At 41.6% G+C, this 25,462-nt stretch overlaps 1 protein-coding gene and 1 long non-coding RNA gene across 3 annotated transcripts; one reads left to right on the top strand and one right to left on the bottom strand.

Annotated features, from left to right (window-relative positions):
- Nucleotides 1–6,687: 6,687 nt before the first annotated feature.
- Nucleotides 6,688–24,291, bottom strand: TXNRD3 (thioredoxin reductase 3). Of its 2 annotated transcripts, XM_054640288.2 has the most exons (17): nt 20,385–20,434; nt 19,890–19,974; nt 18,432–18,492; nt 16,723–16,832; nt 16,424–16,540; nt 14,540–14,612; nt 13,565–13,684; nt 13,023–13,165; nt 11,510–11,625; nt 11,173–11,398; nt 10,863–10,955; nt 10,370–10,446; nt 9,679–9,835; nt 9,360–9,467; nt 8,385–8,480; nt 8,044–8,178; nt 6,688–7,919 (listed from the first exon to the last, which is right to left on the bottom strand). In XM_054640288.2, exons 1-17 carry the CDS (start codon nt 20,417–20,419, stop codon nt 7,857–7,859), a joined length of 1,815 nt encoding a protein of 604 aa, XP_054496263.2. In that variant the 5' UTR covers nt 20,420–20,434; the 3' UTR covers nt 6,688–7,856. The 2 variants fall into 2 exon arrangements, with proteins under 2 accessions (XP_054496263.2, XP_054496261.2); XM_054640286.2 differs by lacking the exons at nt 19,890–19,974; nt 20,385–20,434 and adding an exon at nt 23,877–24,291.
- LOC129125047 (uncharacterized) lies at nt 19,420–24,209 on the top strand. The gene is made up of 2 exons (XR_008534924.2): nt 19,420–19,994; nt 23,370–24,209. It is a non-coding gene; the product is annotated as an uncharacterized LOC129125047 (long non-coding RNA).
- Nucleotides 24,292–25,462: the final 1,171 nt, after the last annotated feature.

Genomic DNA, 25,462 nt, shown 5'->3' with positions numbered 1-25,462 from the left:
CACCAAAGAGGCTGTGCCTGACTGGAGGAAGCAATAAGGGAATCTTATGTTGGGATTTTTAACCTGTAGTGAGCAGGGAGCATGTGGCACCTCTCAAAAATCTGCCTTTCATGCTGAAATTCACAAGTTTGTATAAATAATCTTCCTTCAGGGATGACCTCCTGTCACTTGAAATTCAACCAAATCACTCACCAATATTTGCAAAACCTCTGCTTTGGTGTCCACTGATATAATCTCATTGCTCCAGCCAAGAATTCAAAGATTAAAAAAAATAAAAAAGAAATATTTGAGTGGACAAGATTTGTGACAGCCTAGGTATGTCTGTGACTTGTGCAAACTGCCCTTTTTACTCCAGCATTCTGCTGTTTTTAATAAAAAACTATCAGATCACACAAGATTAATTCCTAGGAAGATAAAAAATAATTTCATCCAATTGTTTTCCTGAAATTGCCACTAGAAAACAGAATAAAGGAAAAATTCATTTTTGTAATGACAAAAAAAAAGAAAAGCAGAAGTTGGCTCTCAGCCAGAGGGCTTTTTAAACTTCTAAAGAAGATTTAAAAGTGCCCAAGACCCTTTTTCCTGATAAACTTCACGACAAACTTGTATAGTCTTGACATTTTTCCAGTGTTTAGCATTGGCTTTGACAGCAACAACCAGATGTTCCTGCTTACCAGCAGCTGCAAAGTCAGGGCCAGCCTCAGAACAAGTCCATCACCTTCAGAAGTTTAAGGGCACGAGTTTAAGGGAGAGATTCTTGAGGGATGACAGGCAATTAAAACCACTGACACCTCTTTTACAGGCAGTTGAAAAGATAATTGAGAAACACAAACAGATCTGAGTTAGAGCTCAGTTTGGTGAGCAGGCACTGCCTGAGCTCTTTGCCTGCTGCTGTCCCAGAAAATGAACCCTGGATGTCCTTTGGACACAGCATTTTCCAGGCTGGCTACTCGAGCTCACCTCAGGACACAACCACCTAAGAAGCAAAGCAGCAGCTGAGGCTGAAAAGGGGCCATGCAATATTTTGTCTTTGCTCCTTTGCTAATTTTAATGTGACACAAATCAGTGATAGAGAGTATTAGAGTATTAGACTACCACTTAGTTTCCTTCACTGTAGGTAAGTACTCCTCAAACTAAAGGCTAAAATCTTTCACATTGTAATAATTATTAAATACATTTAATGTACTATCATTCCAGTAAAGGATGACTTAGGAAACCACAAACTAAAAAGACTCCAAAAATTTAGTATAAGAATTAGCCTGAAATTTTTATATTTCACTTTGAAAATCATTAAGTTTTTAAATACATACTCCTATTTTTAAGACTAGCTGGAAAACTCTTTTGAACTACCTGGTGTTAACCCTCTGCTCAGAGCACAGAAGCAGTGAAAAGGCAGCAGGGTGAGCTCTCCATGGTGCAGCCACCAAGCCACCTCTGCCAGAGGCAGCTCTGATGTCTCCTGTAGGACATGGAAAAAGGCCACAGAGATGTTCATCTCTGACTTTGACAAATCTCATCTCTACTGCAAACTGTGCTGACACAAATCAAAAACCTTTGGGGGCAGATACATTTAGATCCATTCTTATGCTTCCCCCTCCTTTTTTTTTTTCATTTCCTTGAGCTATTAAATCTACAAAAACCCAGAACAATGCCAAAAATAAACACCCCCTCCCCCCAAATCAAAAAGTGCAGCAGATATTTATATTGCTATCCAAAGTTGTGAGTAGCTAATCTCATTTGTTTATGTTAGGTTTAGAGATAATAGAATGTTTTTTTATTATCTTGTATTGTTATGCATAAAAAGCATTAAAATTAAAATACTAGTGATGACCTGTGCTGAAACCAATTTTTTTTTTCCTTTAGAAGAGAAGAAAATAACCATGTAAGGAAAGTGTGCCCAAACTCTACTCAGGAACTCACCTTATCTTTAGAACTTGCTGAATTTTGAAGTGTATTACTTTTTTGATGTCTGACAAATACATCTGTCTTTGCTACCGTGTTGGAAGAAAGTAACTCAAGACTCAACAATCTTCTGCAATATTTAGGAGCAGTCTATGCTTGCTATCATATGCCACGAGGATGGATTGCAAAAATAGTTTAATCCTTGATTACAAGTACAGACTCTTGGAATACTGGAGCAATGCACAGATGGTGTGATACTAAACACAACAGCTCTGCCCTATTCATGGTATTTTGTGAACAGCAGAAGGACCACAGGAGAAGTGCCAAGCCAGAAATTCCCGTCCCAAAAGCATCAACTACTTATTTGTGCTTGATAATTTGAAAGGGATTGAAGGCAGTAATGTAAAGCTGCATCTGTGGGGAAGCCCCATGGGGAGGTGTGGGGATGGCTCTCCCCAGGAAGGGCCCCAAACTGGAGCAGGGGCACAGAGTGGGGAAGGAGCAGGGGAGATGAAGGGTGGTGACCTGACCACAACCCTCCATCCCTTCTCCCTGGGCTCCTGGGGAGGAGCTGGAAGAGTTGGCAGTGAAGCTGAGCCAGGCAAGGAGGTTGGTTTAGATTTTATTTCTCACTGTCTTACTCCAGTATTGATTTGCAGTAAGTTAAGTTATTTTTTCCCAAGTTGAGTCTGCTTTTCCCATGACAGTGACTGGTGAGTGGTCTCTGTCCTCATCTCCACCCAAAAGTTTTCTCTTTGTGCTTTCCTTCCCTGTCCAGAGGAGGCAGAATGAGAGGGCTTGGTGGGCAGTGATGCCATCCCAGGTTACCCCACCTCACCTTGCTTACAGAACTGGCATAGGGAAATGCAGGAATTCAGCCTCTCAGGGCCCCCAGCACCACCTGACACAGCTGCAGGCCCCAGCCAGAACCAGCTCTGTGTCAAATGGATGCTGCTGGTGACACTGCCTTTAACACATCTCACTTCAGACCTCTGGAGTGCTGTGCAAACACCAACTAATCCTCTCACTCATGCAATGTAAGCTTATCCTTGGAGATGTTAAGTAACCAACCCAGTCACACTGCAAATGCAAGACAAAGCAAAGCTTTAACCTCTGCTGTCACAGCCCACATTAGCAAACCTGAGTACAAGGCACAAACACATTTAAAAAGTCTGCATTCCCTGCTGATTGAGGTCGGGATCAGCGAGATGAACTTCAGCTCCTGTAGAGTGCAAAATAAATTAAATGTGAACATCTCAACAGCAGAATCTTAGGCTTCCTAATTTAGAAACTCAGCTCCTTTAATAAGAGGGAGAGACAAACAGGAGCCTGAAGGGAAGGGGCTGTTTAATGATGCTTCATCCAACGTGGGAAGTGGCTGGCTTGGTTCCCAAGCTTTTTTCCTCCACCTCCCTGGCCCAGCAGAGACCTTGAATGTTATGGAGATGCCAATCTGGCAATCAAGGAGCACTTTTCATCACCTTCGAGGGGAATAATCCTTTTCAAGCTTGTCCCTCAGCTGGGAGGAGGGCAGGGATTGGCAAAGGTCAATAATATTAACATTCAAGAGCAATAGAAATGCAATTGGGCTGTAATTGAAAGTCTGGAAAGTGACAGAGGAAGGGGCAGAGAATTAAAGCAGGGGGCATTTGCTCCAGGGAAACTGTGGGGCCCCTTTTTTTGGGGAAAGAGTAGGAAGATCTCATATCCCACAGGAGAAGCAATAATCTTGTCAACAGGGACAGATGAGTAGAGGAACAGACTTAATCAAGCTGAAGGAAGTTCTTCCTGCAAAGGAATGGAACTGTGCATAGTAAAGTCTATTTCTCAGTCTGCTCACTGGACTCTACCTACACCCAGAAAAGATAGAACATGCAGAAACATCACCTGGCAACAAACCTGGCTGCTACAGTCCCAGCAAAGCATTTTTACCACTGGCTGGTATGGGCTTTATCACAGTTTTTCATCCTGCTTGAGGCAAGGGAGGCAAACAAGAAGTGAGTGAAATCAATCCTTCCCCTTAGACCACTCTTTTTCCCCTTCTGCCCAACCTGTGCCAGCGTGGGCTCCCTGCCCTCCTGCTGCCCAGCTCCAGCCCCATGAGTCCCACTCCATCCCAGCTGCCAGAGCCCAGAGCCCAGACCCCATCCCTGCTCTGCCCTCGCCCACACAGCACGCAGGCCCCAAGTCAGAGCACGTCCAGGGAAGGTTACACAAGTGACTCAGTGCCAGGCTCCCAGGAGTGACATTTTTACAAGAAACAGCAGTGGTGAGCCCTGCCAGCCTCTGCCCACAGCCACCAGCCCCTGTGAGGAGCACACAGCACAGCAAGTGCTGCTCACAGGGAGTTTCTTGTCCAGGCTCTCAGGGTCACTGTGGGCTCAGCCCCCTCAGGCACAGCTCAGGTGCAGCAGCACCAAGAGGGCAATTCCATCCCAGCAGGGTGGAGTGCCAAAGGGAGACAAACCAAATTCCTTACACACCACAGCACACACAGAGCCCCCAACTCTTGTATTTCAGAAAAGAGTGCAGTAATAATTTTTAACCAAGTTAACTAAAGAAATAACAGTTCTGTCCCCTCAGTGCTCAAACCCACAAAGCTGCTAAATGGTTGCAAAGCCCACAATAAATTTTCCTAAAAGTCTTTTAAGGCAAATTTTTCTATGTGGAAGCTAGAAGTCTTTAGGTTTTCACCACTATAACGTTTGAACTGTACACAATGTAAAAAGGCAAATTATTTCAAGAAAAGCTAGTAAAAAATACTACAGGTCAAAACACCTCCAAACTCTGCTATCTCTACTTGAACCTCTAGATAAGAGTTACCTTTTTCTTTTCTATTCATATCCATCCACAATTTTACAGCTGATTTTGGTAATTTGAACATTTCTCCCCTTGCAGAGCAGGAACCACAAAGCACATGACATTCAATAGATCCACTACTATTTTTAGTTAAAATGCTTGATCCTTCCTTCCTCTATTGTTCCCAACTCTTGTAAGGCACATCCAGGAATTTTTCCCTTGCCAATATTCAGGGAAGGCTTGACAAGCACAGGATTTTAACATGTACTTTTAACTTCAGTTTAGAGCTAAGGAAAAAACCCAACCTTATTTTTCAATTTTCTGCCGTGCTGAAAAAGGGTAAACACTTCAAGTCTTTGTCAAAAGCAGCTCCAAGGGGAATTGTGAGAATCAGAAGCTTTAAACAGTTCAGTTACCCAGGAAAAGTCTTTTGTGTCTAATTTTGGCATTGCATGGCTTATTACAGAATATTCAGCTCCCCCTTTTGTCTCTTACTTGCCCCCACAGTTCTTGCACAGGCCAACTTTAGCTGCTTGTGTTACTCAAGATAAATTACAGTGCTCAAGATATAATTAAAACTTATGCTATGTGGAAAGCCATCTACTAATTTGATGATTGTCTTCAATGTTTACAATAACTATAATCATAACCACTTCTGGACCTGAAATGGATAAATTTCACCAATAAATTTAAAAAACACAGAGCTTTGCTGTTCATCCACTGTTTCAAGAGCTCCAGTTCAGATACAGAGTGCCATAATTATCAGTGATCTAGACAAGCAGCTAAGCACAAATTCAGTCACAACTGAGCATTTTCAACTACAGCTTACAAAAGCTTCCCTGGTATTAGAGCAGGAATAAATACCAGTGTTTTAAGAACACAGAACAGCTCTTCAGAATTTGTTCAACAACATTTATGACAACAGAAATGTAAACACCAATTTGCCATTAATGCCACTGCTGGAGTGTCCTTACTACCCAAATTCAGGATATTATTTTGTTGCTACAAGTCCCACTTCTCAGATCTCACCTTCTTCTCTAACACCTACTGTCCACCTTAAAATTTTGGCTTTGATCCATGACTTGTTGTCACAGCACATTTTATTTTACACGTGAGCCTACTGAAACACAAGTGACATGCTCACTTCCTCCAGCTATAAGCTACTTACTGTGTACTTTAACTGGAGAGTTGAAAGCTTTAAAGAGTAACTCTGTAAAGTTCTTGATGCCACCAGCTGTGTATCACCTAGAGCTGACAGCTGGGGCAAGCATGACAAAAGGAACATCTGCAATTAGGACACTGTTACAGATATGCAAGTGCTAATTATTGACCAATTAACACGAACCTGCAAATCAAATCTTAATTCGAAATAAAACTCAATTAGTGCTTACTAATAGCAAATTCAGGAATTAGCACTCATTGACTTGGCTTCCTCCTTCACTTCCTCTCCAGCAGGGCTACACCAGGTAAACTTTGCTATTCCCAGTCAGTCTGTCATCATTTCTACTGGACCAGAAGTAACTCCTCTGCAGCAAAGCAGCCCCTGCAGCTCAGCAGGCATTTCCCCTGTCAAGTATTTTGCAGTGCTACTGAGACTTTGGGTTTTGCCCAAAGTCTCCAAGAGTTACTAAACTTGAACTCGAGCAAGATTTGCTGCTAATACCACCTAGATTCTACTGAGCCTCTTTGAGCTGTGCTGCAGTTAAACAATACAAGGTATTCAGAATCTTCTGGAATATACAGAAATGGTATAAAACTGATCTTTCAAGTTTGAACTCACCTAAATTCAATTCTGTATACCCAAACAGAAGCACATTTGATACCTTGAACAAGCCCCCAGGAGTAACAAGAGAACTTGTTTCTCCATTTAAAAGATTACAATTTGCACAAATCCACGGGGGTTTTATTACTGTATGGGATACAAAACATAACTCAAGCCCAATAAAATCTCAGGCAACAGAAATCATGAGGTCAGACACCACAGAGTGTTGTATGCATTGTTTATTGAACTTCAAATGCCACGGTAGATCACAGATTAAATAGTTAAAAACTGGTTACTATCATACAATGTTCAGAACAGTCTTTCAAAACAGCTCTTTTGACAAAACTAAGAGCCAGATTCAAGCACAATTCCCCCAGGACAGAATGCTAGGGGTGGAAGAGAGCTTCAAAGTACTGACAGTACACAACACTACACAAAGCACAGCAGGTCATTGCCCTGGGCTGCCACATGAATCAGAGCAGCTCTGTACAATACCTTCTGCCTCACTCATGGGGTGAGTCCACATGCCTGCTGTGTCAGTGGACAGAGTCTGCTTCTCCAAGACTTCAGCATTCCACATAACAGCACAGATAGAATTCTGGGTTCTGTGAGGTTTTAAATTACAGAGCTGAAACCAGATTTCAACAAACTGACATGGCCTTGTACTTACACTTTAGCCTTGACACACAAGACACCTACAAATCAAATTTTTATTTTGAAGACATGATGTCACCTGAGGTCAAAAAACTGTGAAAGTGAACAACAATGGTGTCTTCGGTTAATTACTCTAAAGTTTTAGACTGCTTGGGATGGGAGACTAGTGCTTGAACTGCACTGCTCAACACTGCATCCTATTTATGCCATCTTGTCTCAACTGAACATACAATTAAGTATAACAAAATGCATCAAAAAGATAAATCAGTCAACTGTAAACTGTTGGCAAGAATCACTCAATTATGTATTTGTCATCTATTTCAAGCATTTGTACAAGACACTGGAACTAGAAGCATTAGCTTTAATTTGTGCAATTTAAGAATTTCCTTCAGGAGGAGTTCAGTCATCTGACTAGACAGGAAGCTCCCAGCCCTGCCTGGCAGTCATCAGTTGTAGCTCACCTCACAAGAAGATTTTGAGCAACAACGTCAAGAAAGCACCGCAGTGCTAATCCAGGCAAAGTCAGGATTCACAGTCTGAGATTCCTCTGCTGCTTTACTGCTCCATGTGCAACACAACTCGTGCTGAGGAAGCCTCTCCAAGGCACCACTCCCAGCTGCAGCACCCACAGTGGCACTGATGCAAACCTTTACACTGCTGCAAAGCACTTGGATGTATTGGAGCTTCCACAGGACCGAGAGTGCACAACATGGAAACAAGTAAAACAGCAGGCTTAACCTCAGCAGCCCTTCTGAGTGATGTCCTGGCCAGAAGATTTGGTAATATCCATTGTAGTGAACACCTGTAAGAGACCAAAACAAGAGCTTATTTACTGTTGCCTGCATCATCCACATGGCTACTGATCTCTTGGGAAAACTGCCTTCAAGAGCAGTTTTAAATCAGGCTGTGCCTTCTCCCTTTCTTACCTCTGCACAAGTAGGATGGATACCAATTGTTTCATCAAGTAATTCTTTGGTGAGACCACATTTGATTGCAGCAGCAAAACCTTGGGTAACTTCACCAGCATTGGGTCCAAGAACATGCAGTCCTATCACACGATTCTGCAGAACAGGTGAGAGAGAAATATGAGTCAGTACCAGGCAAAGTTTGACAAAAGCTCTAGTGTGTAACTCCCACTACACTAAAAATGTTATGCAAGCAGGTCAATAGCAGAGTCTTTAAGAAAAAATTAACTACTTCAAATAAAGTAGTTATGCAGTTCTTTCCCCTTCAAGAATACCCTCAGCATATCCATCTTGCTACTTACATTGTCCTGTTTATTGCAGATAACCTTTGCATAACAGGTATTGTTATCTCTGCCTGGCACTGTCCATTCAAGTGGCCAGAACAGAGTGTGATAAACCTGGGAGAAAAACAAGAAAAAGAGGATTAGAATTTCATTGATTCGTCAGGTTTTTATTATCTTTATAAATAGGTAGTTTGACATTTAACCCACTATATTCTTGTCCATAATAAACGAGATGAGTAATTTTTTTCCACTCAGCCCACAGAGTCCATACTCCAAAACTCAGCAGAGGAAGACTTGACTCAAACCATGTAGCTCTGATTGAAATGCTTGATAAAAACAGCTACAACATACAGTAGCTGCAAATCAGACTTTCAGAAAGAGAAGTACAAAATTCATATCCAGTTAGTATAAGTCTAAACATACTATGCAAAACAGTAACAGCAGAAGCTCAATAATGTCAAGTGACTTTGAAAGATATAAGAAATTAAACACAAGGCATGCAAGCAGCTTCCTCATAACTCCTTAGAGATATGCAGAGGCCAGAAATTACCATAAAATGGGGAAGTTATCCCCACTACTACTATAGACATATGTTTAGGTCAGCAAAAAATAAATTCACAATTCAAGTAGAGTGAACCAGCAGAAAATAGTTCATCCCAGGAGTTTGGTACACTTCAGCAATAAAAGTCTTTAATTCATGATAACAAAAACCACTCCTACAGCTCTGCAACCCAAGTCTGGCCTCCTGAGGTGAAATGCTTCTCTCAGCCACCTGCAAATAGTTATGCACAATTCTAATGTCATTCAATCCAGTCCTGGGTTTCTGTGAGTCCATAACCTTGCTGGCCAGATGAAAACACAGCCACAACAGTTTTACCTGTCTAAACTTCTAATCTTGTAAATCTATGTCTTGAGACTAAAGCAGCAAGGCCCAAAAAAAACACCCTCAAGCTACAAGTTAATTGACTTGTGTGTAATCTTGTGTGTTCTTACCTCCAAGTTTTGCTCTCCATATTCATCTATGGCTTTTTGTTCAGGATACCCACAGCTGCCATACTCTAAAGGGGTAAACACTGTTGTTGGTACATTGATATAGTCACACTAAAAATAAAAATAAAAAAAAATCATATGTAGACTATGCAACTTCTATACACTACATAACAGAAAAAGTTATATAAGAACTTTTTTTCTTTTTTACAAAATACTTGTAGAGTCAACAGGTAAGTGGATAAATTAACTCATGTTACTGCAGTTTTGAGGCAAAAAGCATCTTATTGAGAAATAAGTTGAAGTTGTCTGCTTATAGCTTTACCTTTTTGGAACTACCCCCATACAGCCTTTGGGCCAGCAGTCTGCCTGCCTGAATGGCAACTGGAGTAAGTTCAAGCTTTCCATCCAAGATATCCCCAATTGCATAAACATAAGGCACATTGGTTTGTTCTTCATCATTTACAGGGACTTTACCATTCCTTTAAAACAAACAGAAGACCACAGAATTCAGCATCACAACTTTTCTCAGATCTCTGTAAAAAGATAGGGGAGAAACTCTAACTACTGAGCTCATTTCATTAAATATCTTTATGCCTTTTTACTTCAGCTGCAAACTCTTCAGAGCATCAATCACCTCCAACTCTGACACTGTGCTGAAGTCTGTATTCAGTGGGCCAGTTCAGACATGAACAACGGTGCCTGGCTGATGGCAGTCAAGCTACTCAGACATCTTTGGACTCACAATCTTTCACCTGATTATTATAGAGCTCTGTGCTTTCAGCACAATGACCAACTAGTACATATTCACTCAGAATATTTTACAAAGTACATACTGAAGAAATTAAGTTAATGGACAATTATACTCAAATTCAGAACAAAAAAGTTTTCAAAGGTTCACATAATTGTCATATATAAGAGTGGGAATTAAAAGACCACCAATATCATGAGCTATTTTTACAGAGGTAAAAAAAATCCTTGCATTTAGTGGTTTTAGGGAGTTCAGTAATACTCACTTCTCATTGATTTTGACACCGATTGTCTGTAACCCAATATTCCTGGTACATGCATCACGACCAATGGCTAGCAAAACCTAAAAAAAACCCAAAATTAAATGCAATAACTTTACACAAGAGAAGTATAACATAAGATTTAATTTGGTTTTTCAGTGAAAAAACTGAAGCATATGAATAAAATGCCTTCCACACTGTTTTTTCCAAAATTTGAAAGAGCCACCAATAACTCTCTTCCAGGTACAACTTGTTTTAGAGATGTAACAGGCAGAAAAGCCAAAACAAAAACAAGCAAGAACACTGTTTATATGAATTAAACTCCAGGCTGACAGGGTTCAACTAAAGACAAATAGTGAATTTCCACTTTTTTTTTCTGCCAGTAAATTACATGAACAACTTTCTAAGGAGGAGTTCCCTTCAAGTTGTTCAAGAAAAAGTATTTGAATACTATTCATGTGCATCAATAGCCATTTATTTCAAATCCAGACATGCTTACTGTGTTATATTCTTCTTCAAGGGTTTCAGATCCCTCAGTAGACTTTGCTGTCACTTTCAGTCTTCCTGGCATTCCTTGCTCCAGCTGCTCAACCTGTGCAAATTTTTGTAAGCTTAGAATGACCTGAAGCAGCAGAGCTCACTTCCATTGTCATTCAAGCCTCGACCTACTAATCTATCATTAAGCAGTTAAAAAAGCTCAGTCTCATAAAACATTTATTTCTGCACAGAGCCAAAGCCTTCCCAGACAACACCTGCATTTTACATGTGCTGTTCAAAGCAATGATGTGTTAAGAGAAGAAAGCACTTGCCTGAACAGGTACAAACTTCCTGATGAACTTCACGCCGTGTGTCTCCATGTAGGCTCCGACCTTTTCCGCCATTTCCTGGTCGAAGCCCCGCAGAAGAATGGAACGGACCATCACAGTGACATCCAGCCCCAGGCCAGCCAGAAACCCTGCACACTCCAGGGCCACGTAGGAAGCACCCACAACCAGAGTCTTGCCAGGGCAGTAAGGCAGGGAGAAGAGGTCATCACTGAAGAAAAGAGAAGAAATCTAAGTTATAAAGGTCCTTCCAAGACAAGCTTGTTTGACTTGGCAAACACTAGAGCAGACAAGTTCAGTCTTTTGTGTCTTTTCATCTCACCTTGTAATGCAGAATTCTTTATCTCCAGGGATACCCAGGTATCTTGGCCTTTCTCCTGTAGCCAGCACAAAAGTCTCTGCTGTGTGATAGGTTACTTGTCCTTTTCTGTTAGTTGCCTGTTGATGAAGACACAGTTAAGACTGACATTTTCATATGCTTTGAGATAAAAATTATGTAATCCTTTCCTTAATTATTGTAGATATGCTTAAAAATCAAGAATAAGCAGTTTGAAACAAGAACAAATGCATTTAGAGATGCCACACAAGTCACTGAAGAACAACAAGTTTAAACAACTATCAGGCTTTTCTTCCATTAGAGCACTTAAAATCATTTACTCTTTGAATCATGCCCATTTTAACTACTAAGTTAGATGGGATTACTCATGAGAACTTGACTTCCGAGTTATAAAATGCCACAACAAATTAAGACACCCCCTTTATCCCCACAATAAAAGGCCAATGCAATGCAAGGGACAGCATAACATGAATTAGTCCTTCAGCTAACGTAAAAAAAAAGTAATTAAAAAAAAAAAGGTAACAAGTTACATGATTTCAGTTCAGAGGGCTTAAGACCCAACCTTGCATGAATTCTAACTAATTTCAACTCTAAAGACCCTTGGTCTTTGGAAATTCCATCTTGCCAATCCACCTCTCCCAGAATCTGACCTTCATTCTTGCTCTTTGTTAGTTTTCCATCACAGATGAAGGGAAACATTTTCCCCATTGAGTCAACAGGTAATTCAGGTTGGAAGGGATCTCAGGAGGTCATCTAGTCCAGCCTCCTCCTGGGAAGTCTCTCTGTTCTACTTCATTTATTAAGGACACTTAAGTGGCTTGGACACTTGAACAGGTGGTACACAAGGTAAATTGACTTTACTATTATCTTTCAGTGCTGAGCTCTTGGTTTAAAACACAAGTAGTTCAGCCTTGATATTGCAAACAATTACACCCACTGAGTGCAACAGTTGCCTTCAATATGCACTTCTAGGTTAACCTTGCTTCAGTATGCTCACTTATAGCAAGATTGGCAGAACAAGCTTTGTCTTGCCAAACTGACACTTTAATTTGTATGCTGATACAGCACAAGGTTCTAGCAGAGCTCTTATGCAAGCGCTTAATCTAAATTTAATTTCAATAGTTTTTATGCTTTAGTATGAGGATTATCCAAGTTGCAAAATCACACAGCTGGAGTTTCCTTTCTTTTCCCCCCCTCCTCACTCAGGCTGCTGAAATCAGTCATGAAGGTACAAGACTAAGACCACCTTCCTTTATTCTTACAAGACACAGGTTTACACATATCCACATCACTCTTACAGAACTAGGTTTGCAAACACTGTGGCAGATACTAAGGCACAATAATTATTTTAATCAGGAACTTCACAAATGAGTTATTAACTTCAGTTGACCTAACTTGGCAATGTCAAGATGAAGCCTTTTTGGTGTTGAATTTTGTAAGGCAGTTCTAGAACATGAGTTTTCCCCTCCCAGCTAAGTATTTGAAATGCAGAGTATACCTTGATTTTGTGTGGTTCCACGAATTCTCCATATGAATTGAGGTATGTCACAGACTTCTCTCTCAAAGACACTCGATATCCCCAGTTTAGAGAACCAATGTAGTTCTGAACTGCTTCTACCATGGTCTCCCAGTTGTGTTTAACTGAAACAAGACACTAATATTTAAGAACATAAAAGTGCAATGTGCACCATAAGAAAAAATTAACTTCTTCATTGTACATCATGCTAAGAAAACATCATTATCAGTAATGAGGATACATATTAAGGTCTTGTTCTACTATATTAATATTTATGTGACTTGTTACTATCTGAGCTAAACCCACTCTAGAAGTTCTGTCATTTATTTCAGTTAATACAGGGAACAAAACACAATTAACTTTCAACCCCAAAGATATCTATGACTCAAGGAGGAGGACACCTTCTGATTCACCTAAAAAAAGTAGTGAACTCTGCCTCTAATTTATTAAGTCCAAATACAAGAACAGTCTTGAGTTCAGCATCTCATCTGTACAGTCATGGTCTTCCCTCTGTTCTTACCAACCTTGTTCTTCATACTGCCACCCATACTTCCTTGAATCTTGGAGTGCCTGACCCAGAAGTGCTGCTTGATGCATCAACTTCTTGGGAATGCAACCTACATTTACACACGTGCCACCAAGTCCTAAGATGGAAAGAATCACATTATTGCTTCCATTAATGCCATGTATGCTTTCCCTGGCACATACTTTGTATACTCACTATATCACTCAGGGAGGTGATACAGTAACATGAAATTTCTGTTGCAAGGGACATTTTAGAATACAATGAAACACACTAAACTTGTATTCAGTTTAAGATGTTATTAGGCTCACTGGCCCAAGATAGGTACAGGATGTCAAACATAGAGCCTGGTTACTTACTCCACAAGGCTTCAGATTTTAGTCAGGTTGCCAAGTAAGCAAGGTAAAAAGCCTAGAGTTTCTACAATTTAGTATCATCTATTATGTGTATTTAAATATACCTGTGTTTGAAATACTATCTACAAGAGCACATCCATTCCTTGACTCAAGAGAAGTCTCACTGAAGTTTCTTACTCATTTTCAGCTGCCAGTATCACTAATGAGGTCAGCCAGCAGCTGCCCTTAATTAGGAAAATGTGAGACATACATAGCCAAGGAGTCACTGTTCTAAAGGGAGCCTACCAGTTGTCTACAATATAGAACTGGATGAACTAAAAAGCAAAATATTCCCACAAACATTAGAATGTGAACATGCATGGACACACACTACCCACACATGGTTTGAAAGTGATCAAAGCTAGAAAAACTCTTGACAGAGAACAGAGACAGCAATGCCCAAAGCAGAAATAACTATCCATAAAAGCAGTAGGCATGCCAGGCAAATAACTCATGTTATCTGTGTACCAGAATTACAGGAATTTACCCTCAATTCCTAAGAACAGAAAATCCATATGTAACATCTCAGTATGTATCACTGGTACTCAAACATCATCAAATACAAGATTAAAAAAGCTTACCCCACGAGGTTCCAAGAGGTGTTGGAACAACATAATCTAATACCATTACTTTCTTTCCCAAGGCAGCAGCTTCCTATAAAAGATGGAGAAGACCAGTCAGCACTACTGAACAAAGCAAGTCTGTCCACTCATTCATAGCCAGGATACATTTAGCACTAATAGAAGGTTTCTTTTCTACCTTCACCAGTTAGTCATTAACATACATGGCTCTTCTGTCTCCACCTCTAGACAAAAAATGAAATCCCTCAAGAACTGACTTTTTTCCAAACTTTGAATGGCTCCTTGCATGTTCAATGCTACATCAAGATCACCCTATCCTGTCAAAAGCCATGATCTGAAAAAGGTACATGATGGGCTCAGCAGCCTGTGATTCTCATCTACCCCACCTAAAGAAATACTTAAACTGTTAGCTCTGCTTTCCACGCAGAAGAACAGAACTGACTTGGCATGTTCATGCATGGAAAAGAAGGTGACACACTGGAGACATTTCAATGGAGCACCACCATGATGTTCAAGGGGCTGGAGCACACCACCTATGAGAAGGCCAAGGGAATTGGACACATTCAACCTGCAGAACAACTGAATTTGGAGGGGACACCAGAGCAACTTTCCAGTGCCTATGAGAAGTACATTAAGATGACTGTGCCAGGCTCTTCACAATGGCCAAGTAGCAAAGGGACAAAAGACAATGGCATTAAGTTGAAACAAGAGAGTCAGACTGGATATAAGGAACTTTCACACCACGAGGACAATCAAACAGGTTTCCCAAAAAGGCTGTGCCATCTCCACCCATGCTTATTCCAAATGAATGAGTCCCTGCACAGTCCTGGGTGACTTCACAGCTGACCTTGCTTGGAGCAAGAAGCTTACATTAAATATTCTTCTCATGTCCATTCCAACCTGAATAAGCCTATTCCTCTATTCAAGAAATTACCAGGTACACATTGTTTGATTTTTCAAGCACTTAAATCAAATTTCTAGGTGCCTCAAATCTATTTAAGAACATCAACTGCAATCCTGCCTCAAACAAGGTTTAGCTGGCTGGCTTATATTTTGTGAATGCTACTCTGAACAATTTGGCAATTAGCACCAAGTTTACAACTGATGTCCCAGAAGGTACTGTGAGGAAAGATCTGAACATTCTAAAAATACACAATTGGCCAACTGAAGAATTGCATTGTCAGCCCCTCCTGCCTGCTTTGTATTTTCTAATGAAGGTTGCATGTTTGGCTGTATAGTTCAGCAAGTGTCAAGGCTGTCAAGAAGAGCCTCACCCTGCCCAAGACATAAACTGACAATTTAGGGCCTCTGAGAGATGGGAGCATGTGTCCAAATCCCTTGGGTAGCAGGGAAAACCGAATCTGGACCTTAGGTCCTGAGACACTCTGAAAAACAGCTAATTGTGTAAGAGCTACACAATCTCAGCTTCCCTTTCTGAGAAAGCACCTAAAAAGGGAACTAAAGAGGGAAGCAGCTCCTTGAAGGGGACTGCTGGAAGCACTTAATTTTAGATGAATGGTGATACTGAGTCCTAAACTGTCAAAAGGCTTCAACAGCAGCCCTTAAGTTTTCTAGATTACTGTTTGGAAGCACCTGTGTATTACACATGCAGAAGAGATAGTTAAAAAACATTTGGTTCCACCCTCAGCCAGAAAACTAAAACCTATTATTAGGATCAAGAGCTGAATAAACATTGGCTACAAACTGGTCCCTTTATCCCCTAAGTAAGCACATTACTAGACCACTACTGGTTCATTAATTAACAAGTTGAACAGTAATACTCATAAAAATATAGACTGTTTTATACCAATATAATTAATAGTGAGTAACTTTTGAATAAGTTTTACATACCACCTGTTCTCTAATGTCATTTTCACATCCTACCTTAGAACATGCAAGTCCACCTGAGCCACCACCAATAATAATGAGATCATATTCATAGGGTTCTGTAATGGTTTGGTTATCCCCAAGGAGTTTCTGCAGTGATCCATCCTTATAAGCCTGGGAGAGAAAAAGAAATAAATAATCAAATTGGCACACATGTTTCTGAGCAAACAACTGATAACACTGCCTCCTCTGACTGACGTCACCCAGTCTGCTGTGTCACACAACATTCAGCTACAACCAAACAGCAAATTCACTCACTCTTGTCCACTTCCAGCTGATTTTTAAAGCCAGGTTACCTGGTATGTTGCATCACAGCCACCAATGTGAGTTCCATTCACAAATACATTAGGCACTGTCCTCTGGTTGGTCAGCTCTGCCAATACTTGCTGAATACTGGCTCCATCCTCTAAGAATAAAAGAGATATGTACATTATAAACAGATTTCAGGAACAGAGGTTTTAGAACAACCTGAAGTATTAAAGGTTTGGACTGTGAACACTGTAGGCCTGCCAAGACAACAATTTTATTATAAACATTCCATTTGCAGGTTTCCTGGACATAAGCAAGTCTTCAGAAACTACTTCTCAAAGGAGCAGGCTTAAATACAAAAATTAAATTGATATTTCAAGCCACAATTCTACAGCATGGAGTAATGCTGAAGTAGTAAGAGTTTAGCTCTTCTATTTCAAGGATTTTTATCTCTTACAGTGTCACATTTGTTGCTACACACTACAGTGTTCACTACACAAAAATTCTTTTCCAGCTATCACAGAAGATCACACAGACACCTTTTCTTTCATGAGAACTTATTTTGGAGTATGTTCTGTGCACAGGAACATAATTTTGCCCAGCAGCTTTGTATTATGAGACAATGGGTAAGGGAAGTATGAACATGCTTTTCTACTTACCCTAAAGCTACCTTCCTCCTTTTTCTACCCACCACACTGTCAGAAACTTTCTAGTTTTAAAATTATCATTGCTTGACCTCACCTGCCATCTGAATCATCAGCACCTACACACAGGCTCAATTTAGATCTCTCAGCAGTAAATGTGGGAATGGGGATTTACAGTAATCACTTTGACTAAAATCTTTTTATTCCAAGATTATATCTACTAAGTATCAGTAATCACAGCAACTGCAAGGGAAATATATTATTAATTAGAAGTAATTCCAGGAAAAAAAAAAAGTCTGTGCATTGTACTTTACATATCTTGGGCTATAATTAATTCACAGTATGACAACTTGAATAAGAAGCAAAAGTAACTAAGAAGAGATGAATAAATAGGTACATTTCTCCCAAACATTGCTCAGGCAAAAGTAAAAACTTCAAAAAGGCATTAGAACTTTAAAAAAACATTGGGAATTTAAGTTTTGTGCAGAAAAAAAGAATAGACACGCAACAGTTTACCAAATGTGCATTTAAGAGCTCAGTAAAAACCATATAAGAAACTATTTGTTCCTAGAACTACATTAAAAGCTATGTGCATTATGTCTGTATACACATAAGGCACTGCACATGTCCTAAAACTAAAGCAGCTTGGGCTTTAAGGAAAAAAACAACTTGAAACTTGGCAGCAGCCAAGTTACTGGAATTTGCCCTTCCTTCCAGTGACTCAGCACGTTTCCCAAAGAAGGTCACCAACATACCAAGTCAAACATTAACAATTCACCTGAAGCCACAAGAGAACCAGGAACAGGAAAAAAAATTACAGACTTATTCCCCAGAAGCCATAGCTCCTTGGACAGAAATCAGATCTCACATTCTCTATCACCTGATGGTTTTTGCAGTCAAAGCCTTCAGTTATATTAAAAACACATCCTGTAGAAAAACCACATTGAAGCCTAATTGCCTTTATCTCTGCATATATTAAAATGTATTTTACTTGTTTCACAGGTCCCCCAGTTAGTTCAGGACAGTTTAAGGAATCATGCAGCTCAAGGAATCACTCATTTTTAGTTACATTCAGCAGCAGCATGTGATACACTGTTGTTTCTGCTACTCACCAGTTACATCCAGCTCCAGAGCATAGTAGTCCACTCGCAGGGAGCGGAAGAGTTCCTTCACCTGCAAGAGGAACAGACACCACGGCAGTGCAGAGGTTTCTCAGCTCAGGGGACAACTTCCCTGCTTAGACACCTCTAAGGCTCAGTTCCTGTGCTCTGGGGAACAGGCTCCACACAGCTTTGGCAGCTTGGCTCTATGTTTTGTGTGTTCCTCACTTAAAGCCAGAGCATTTAACCTTCCAAAACAAGTCCCATTACCTTAAGAAAAAGCTTCTAGATACAGTTTGCTTAGCTGCTGACTTCTCCACCTGTGACATACCAAAAGCCATGGAGCTGACTGCCATATAAAAAACCAAAGAAGAGAGATAAAGCAGCAGCAAGATTCCTTGGTAATACTAAGGAAAAAAAAAGAATAATAAGCAAAACAAAATGCTATCAAGGAAATTAAAAAAAAAAAAGCTGCAGAAAGAAGGAACGTGTTCCAAATACTGAGTACTCAGCACTCAGCTGGGTGTTTTTTTAACCTCAGTTCTGGATGGACAAAATGTATCGTTACCTGATTCAAACCAGGCAACCTTTTAGAAACAAGATTTCTACAGCAACACTTTTTGTGAAGCTGGCATTTGAAAACAGCTCTAGCAAGAATCACTGAATGTCTGGGGATGGACTCGCTTGCCAGCATGGAGCCTGAACATTTTAAAATCAGCTTTCTGAGGAACCTCAAATTTATTGACAGAGCTTCATCAAGTGTATGTTGAGGCCCATCTAGTAAGTTTAAAGATGTCTAACACACAGGGAATAGAATGTTTTTAATATTGCTGTGACTCACACTGTTACTATACTGAATACTGAGTATTCCAGTGTTTTCTGATTAAGTTTCAGCTTTATGCAGGCAAACAAGAAGATTTTGTATTCTGTACCAACAACAAATTAAGTTTCTTAGTACATCATATATCAACTGTAACATTCAAAAAAAAAAGCTTTGCCTCTGTAACTGATTATATTGGTTCTACAGGTTTAGAATAGTGGAAGTTCTAAGGGACCTTTTCAGCCACCTGCATGAACTCCCTGCTCAAAGCAGAGCCAAATGTGAAGGTTGATGACATTGCTCAAGCACTGTCCTCTCACTTGGAACATTCACAAGGACAAAGACACCAGAATTTCCCTGGGCTGGCTCAATGTTTGACCATCCTCACAGTAAAGAACTTCCATTTTATCCCTTTGGAGTGTCTGCCATTGCAACTCATGTTTGCTGGTTCTTCTCCTTTCCCTCTGCAACTTGAATAACAATCTGATTGTCTTCCCACTTGTCAGCTGAAGGCAGCAACAAACTTCCAGTCAGCCTTACCAAGGGTCAACAAACTGAGCTCTTCCTTGACACATTCAGTGTGTGTGATCCTCCAGTCCTCTAACCATCTAGATGATCCTTGAAATTTTTTGTCCTAAGCTCACCATTACCTTCAGGCTTGCCTCCTGGATTACAGCTACAGGCAGAATGAAAGGGAAACAGCAGTGGAACCACTCCAGACCTCCTGTTCTGCATCTGCTGTTACAAACCCCAAGGTAAATGCCATGCAAGATCCAAAGAGCAAAGCTTAAAGTGATTGCTGCTAGGAAGTGTTAAGAATGCAGAGGCAAATTAGAAAATTAGCTGCTTGGCTGCTGGTTTAGTTTGCAGCAAAGCAGTGGAGTAACAGGCAAGCGTTCACCGATTTTTGTTTTCTTTTTTAAAAAACTCTGCCAAAACATTGCAACAGCAGCTGGCACGAAGGAGGACAGGACAGAACATTACTAAACCAAGAAAGATTACACTCAAGAAAGGACAGATTTAAGGCATTTAGACCACCTTTATTCTCTACTGAAGGTACTCAGTAGAGAGAAAAAAAATCAGACAAACACCAGCATCCTAATTAGAGGTAACTATTGCACTTTGCACTTATGAACAAATCATACTTGTGTTGTGCTAATGAAACTGAAGGAAGGATCATAGCAAGCACATGAGCAGTTACAAAATCTTCAATGCAGGCAAGAGATAATAGATGACTTTGGTTTGGAGAAGGAAATGATTAGGAGGAGTAGAAAGATAACACACTAATCATGACTAATATCAAGATAAGCTGAACAGGAAATGATTTCTCGGAAATACTCACTGGAGCACTCAGCAATAACTGCATTTACCAGAAAACAACTTTGAAATGAAAAGGAAGTAAATCTCCCTAGGGAACACAACCAGAAAACTCACTGCTATCTGGCATTGTAAAAGCCAAAATTAAAATGAGATTAAAGGAGTTATTAGACCAACTAATGAAAAAGAAAGTCCACTGAAAACTTTGAACCCAATAAAACTAATACCAACTCCAGCAAAGAAATTCGTGTGTCTCACACACACACCCCACTGGAAACTTCAGCAGTGCAGTGGGAGATTTTCTTACAGCCCAAAGACAGAACTATCATTTCTTCAAATGTCTGGGGTGGGATACAAGGTTGCAGGGTCACTGATACAAGCATTTACTTCCCTTTTCACCAATGCAATGGCCTCAGTTACCTACTAAACCCTTTCAGTTTTCACAAGTGATGGACTAGAAACACTTCCAAGTATTATTAAACAATAGATAATTCCTCTGAAACCAAGAAATTAGTCTAGCTTTAGGAAATGCTTCCCAGAGATGCTTTCTGTCACTAGGAAAGCTAAGCAGGTTTGAGATCAGCTTCACATCATAAAATAATAATGGTATGTCCGAGGTCTGCTTTTTCTAGTATCAGCTAACACTCCATAATAGCTACAGCTGAATTGGCCAGAACCCCCCGAGGACAGAGAATGTAATCTGTAATTGCATAAAATATAACTAAAATAACCAGTAACTTGATGCAATCACAGCTGTTGCTCCTAAAGTATCAACATATCACAGTGTTCAGCCTTGCCATTTTTTCATGCTCAAAAACTATGTTTTCTTTATGCATTTCTATCTTACTTATTATCTTTTCTGGCTGCTAAGCAATTGAAGAAACAGCCAAGTTAAATTATGACAAGGAAGTAATTCTACCACTACCCCCTCTCCACCACTGCCCTGTTAAAGCAGTTGAACAACAAATTGCATTTGCAGAAGAACAGCACAATTGCCAAGTCATGCTATTAGCTAACCTGAATACAATCACCTACATAATTCACTTAGGGAATTTATTTGCAGTTGTGTTTCTAAAGAAAAGTGCCATTTTAATTTTCTTCTAGCATGGCTACCTCCACTTGAAATGGAGAATTCTTTCCACACCCAAATTAGGTACTTTCAGACCATGAGCACTAAACATCTTTTTCTATTAATCCTACCAAAAGCACACTGCTAACAACCATCCACAGTAAAAGATATACAATGCACACTATTCATATGTGTCCAAGAACTCAGAACTATGTGATTACAGTCTAAGTACCCAAGCTGTAACTACACTTCCAAATTATATCCACTTCATTAATTCTATAGACTTGATCAGCTAACAAGAATCCTGCATTGTTTTCCCATTCCTTTCACTAATTTCTAAGTCTTTAGTAAGAGGGATTTTTAATACCCTTAGTGTTACAGATACTCCTCTGTTTTATCACTTGATGTCTCATGTGTGGATTCCTTCTTCCCTAAACTTTCTTCTTCTAATTCTCTGTCGGCAATCTACACCCCTTCTCCACATTTTCTTTGTTATATTACCTTTCTGTTCTGTTCCAAGCAGGAAAATAAGCCAAGGAAATCTGCCTACCAGAGCAGTCACCTCTTCTTCCCCCAGCCCTATTTATGACCTGTTTCTTCACAAAAATTCACACAGCATTTTTCAAATCCCCCTCCTAGAAAGGGCCATGACAGAGGGTCCTCCTACCCCCGTGTTCATTCTTCCCCTTTGCAAGACAGTAAGGATAATATTCCTAATATTCCTCATATCTGATTGCTTCCCTGAAGCAAGCAATCTGCCTAATGGAGAAGCTATGAAAAAATGCAGGAAAGAAAAATCTGGAATTTAATTACTGGACTACAAACAAGTTTTTGCTCCCCTTCTTGTCTTAGTCTAGAGCCTCTGCAAGACCACAAACAGATGAAGGAAAAAGGCACAAGATTTAAAAAGTTACAGTGCCATCATGTGATCTCAAACTCACGAAACTGAGTGCCATGAGCATCAGCATTTACAATCACAAGCACTAAAAGCACACAGGGCAATACTGACAGGCATGACTAGGTATTTCTCAATGGGCAACTGAAGTCCTCAAGAAATTATTTTTCCTCAGCAGAAGATAACATTTTTGTCAGCTGAACTAGACAGGAGCAAGACTCCAACTCTTCATTTACTGAAACTTCGAGTAAGCTGTTAAGATGGATTTGAGCTATGTACTCTGATTTACTGTCTGCCAAAAAGTTCTTAGAAGGCACTCGTTTGGTTGATCTTCCCAAACACAGAAGTTTCCTTTCCCAAAACCTCAGTTAAGTTGCAAATGAGATAGGATATATTCAGTTCAGTTTCCTGCAAGGGGGTCCTAATATCTCTTCCCTTCCCAGAACTAAATCTAACCCAGAAATGGGAGTGAGGTTTCTGAGTATGTTCCTGGTTATCAGTTCTATTGAGGAACACCAGAACTTGATCCAACAGTTCCACTTATGTTCTTACACAATGGCCATATCAAATATCATAGTGTGAGATAGAAATAAAATTTCATAACATACTTTATGTAATTATCCAAGGTAACCAAGGCCTACAAACCCTCAGGTCCTGTGTGGACTATGACCAGTGTGCTGGTACAATAAAATTCTAATGAAGGCCTTGAGTTTTTAATGAGTTTGGCTTACTAGCTATAGCAAATGGGTGTACATTGGTGTACAATTAGGGCTAAAAAGATATTTTTCTCTAAACATTACAATTAGCCAAGACTACTTTACTTTTCTTTTAAACACACGCTGCAACCAGGATTTAGAACTTATGCACCTGCTACAGAGACAACCTTCCTTAAATCTAGGAAGGGCAGAAAACTTAACTCATCCCTTCCGTGCAGAGCAGCTTTGTCCAAGCTGAACACCAACGTGGTACCCAAATTTCCAGCGAGGAAAGAACACAGCCAGCACCGTGAGCTTCGAGCAGCTGCAGAGCTGAGGAACAAGCGTACTGTGCAGAACTCGCCACACATCCACCTCCCACCGTGGCAAACCCTAAGCACTTCCACGAACGCCAGGGAACCTCGCCTGGTTTCGAGCAGCAAGCGGTTTTCCAGCACGTGCTGCTGGAGCGGGATGGACACAGCGCCACTTCCACGCGCTCCAAAGCCCGCAGGGGCCGCCGCATGCCCACACCGCCCTCCCTCGGCCCCGCGCCGTGCCCGGGCCCAGCGGGCGCCCTCGGGCCAAGGTCTGCCCGTGCTTGCCTCGAGGGAACGGCCCGCGGGGGACCGTGCCCAGCGGGCTCTCGCCGCCGCCTCACCTTGTTGCAGTAGGGGCAGTAGCTCTTGCTGAAGATCATGACGCGGTGCGAGGCGATGAGGTTCCGCACGCGGAGCTTCAGCCCGTCCCAGTCCGGGAGCCGGGTCTGTACCGGCGGCGGCGGCGCCATGGCGGCAAGATCGCCTTCGCCGCGGCGGCCGCGCTGACCCTCGGCCATGCCCGCCCCTTCCGTAGCCGGCGGCAGGAAAGCCGGGCCGACCTATTCGGAGGGAGCGAGGGGGGGACAAAACGCCAAGGAGGGCTCTCCACCCTGCATTTCAGCCACAAGCACTATGAATCATTGTAAAATAATAAAAACGTCTTTTATACCAGAGGCGAAAGTGTCAGTATCTGCCCAAAGACTACGTAGAGAAGAACAAACTTGCGTTGTTTAAGGCTCTTTCCCCTCTGCGAGGGGGCGTGAAGTGAGCCAACAGGAGGCCGGTGCGAGCGCGCATGAGCGGCCGGCAGGCGGGCGGTGCCGGGCGGGGCGCGGGGCGGGGCGGTGCCGGTGTCGGGCGGGGCGCGGGGCGGTGCCGGTGCCGGTGCCTCTGCGCCCGCCCGGCCGAGGCTGGCAGGGCGGATAGTGCTGGACAGGGCGGGCGGAGCGAGGGGCGGTGTCGGGGTTGTCCTTTGCCCCCTCACGGATCGCCCGGCCTGGAGCGGTCGGCCTAAGGCCCGGGTTCGACCTGCCTCGGTGCCCTTTAAATTAGCGCGAAGTGTGGGGAAAAGCTGCTTCCCCCGTGTGCCTCCACCTGCCCCTTGGATCTCTTGCACACGGGGACGAATGGAGCGTCTCCTATAATAAAATGGATTATTAGCCAAGAGAGCAGAAAAAGTTTCATTTTCTTACACATTGCAGGTCTAAAGGAAGGGCATGCTGAGGCGTCTGGTACTGCTTATTGCGTACATCTGCGATGAGATGGGACCGCTCAATGCGCACGAAGCCTGGTAATTGCCAGGGCCGTTGTCAGAGGCATGGCAAGAGCCCGTGTGAGGGCACGGACACGAGGGGCCCTGCCTGGGCTTGGGGCAGTGCCGGTGGCGAGCCGAGGCCCCGGAGCTCGGTCATGTCCCCGAATGTGTGCCCGTCAGCAGCAGCAGCTCCTGTGAGCCATTCTAGGCGGCTGTCCTGGTTTAACGTCTCAGAACTTCGCTAAATCAAACCCTGCGAGCTTCTGAGTGATGGGAGTTATTTTCTGTAGGTGAGGAAAGCACGGAGTGATTTCATAAGATTCAATAAGGAGTTTTTAACAACGTAGGTAATGAAGTCCATTGCTCCTCCCACACCTGCCACAGACCAGTCCTACTGCTATTTACTAATGCTAAAAATAGCCACATATCATAGCTGTAATGCCACCAGTGATGAAAATGGGCCTGGTGGGAGACAACTGAATTAACTTGCTTAATTCCTATTTCAATCACATGTACCTACGATATTCACTGTCCAGTGAGCTTGAAAAATATGTATATTGCATTTATTTGAATGTTGGCAATGAAGGAGTTCTAGACTAGGACTTTCTACACTCCCCACAGAGAAAAACAAATCTAAGTTTTGCAGCCTTTTATTTTCAGTATCAGTGTATA

This window comes from Agelaius phoeniceus, chromosome 11, assembly GCF_051311805.1.
Source record: "Agelaius phoeniceus isolate bAgePho1 chromosome 11, bAgePho1.hap1, whole genome shotgun sequence".
NCBI lineage: Eukaryota > Metazoa > Chordata > Aves > Passeriformes > Icteridae > Agelaius > Agelaius phoeniceus.
Note: the sequence above shows the minus strand (reverse complement) of the source record. Positions and strands in the feature narration are given on the sequence as shown.

What these genes read in the sequence shown, in the direction of transcription:
- TXNRD3 (XM_054640286.2), bottom strand. Translation starts at nt 24,053, where the DNA reads ATGGCCGAGGGTCAGCGCGGCCGCCGCGGCGAAGGCGATCTTGCCGCC. An exon ending in ACTGCCCCTACTGCAACAAG is followed by an intron (nt 18,493 to 23,876) that starts GTGAGGCGGCGG and finishes TTCCTCTTGCAG; the next exon opens with GTGAAGGAACTCTTCCGCTC. An exon ending in GCTGTGATGCAACATACCAG is followed by an intron (nt 16,541 to 16,722) that starts GTAACCTGGCTT and finishes TTTCTCTCCCAG; the next exon opens with GCTTATAAGGATGGATCACT.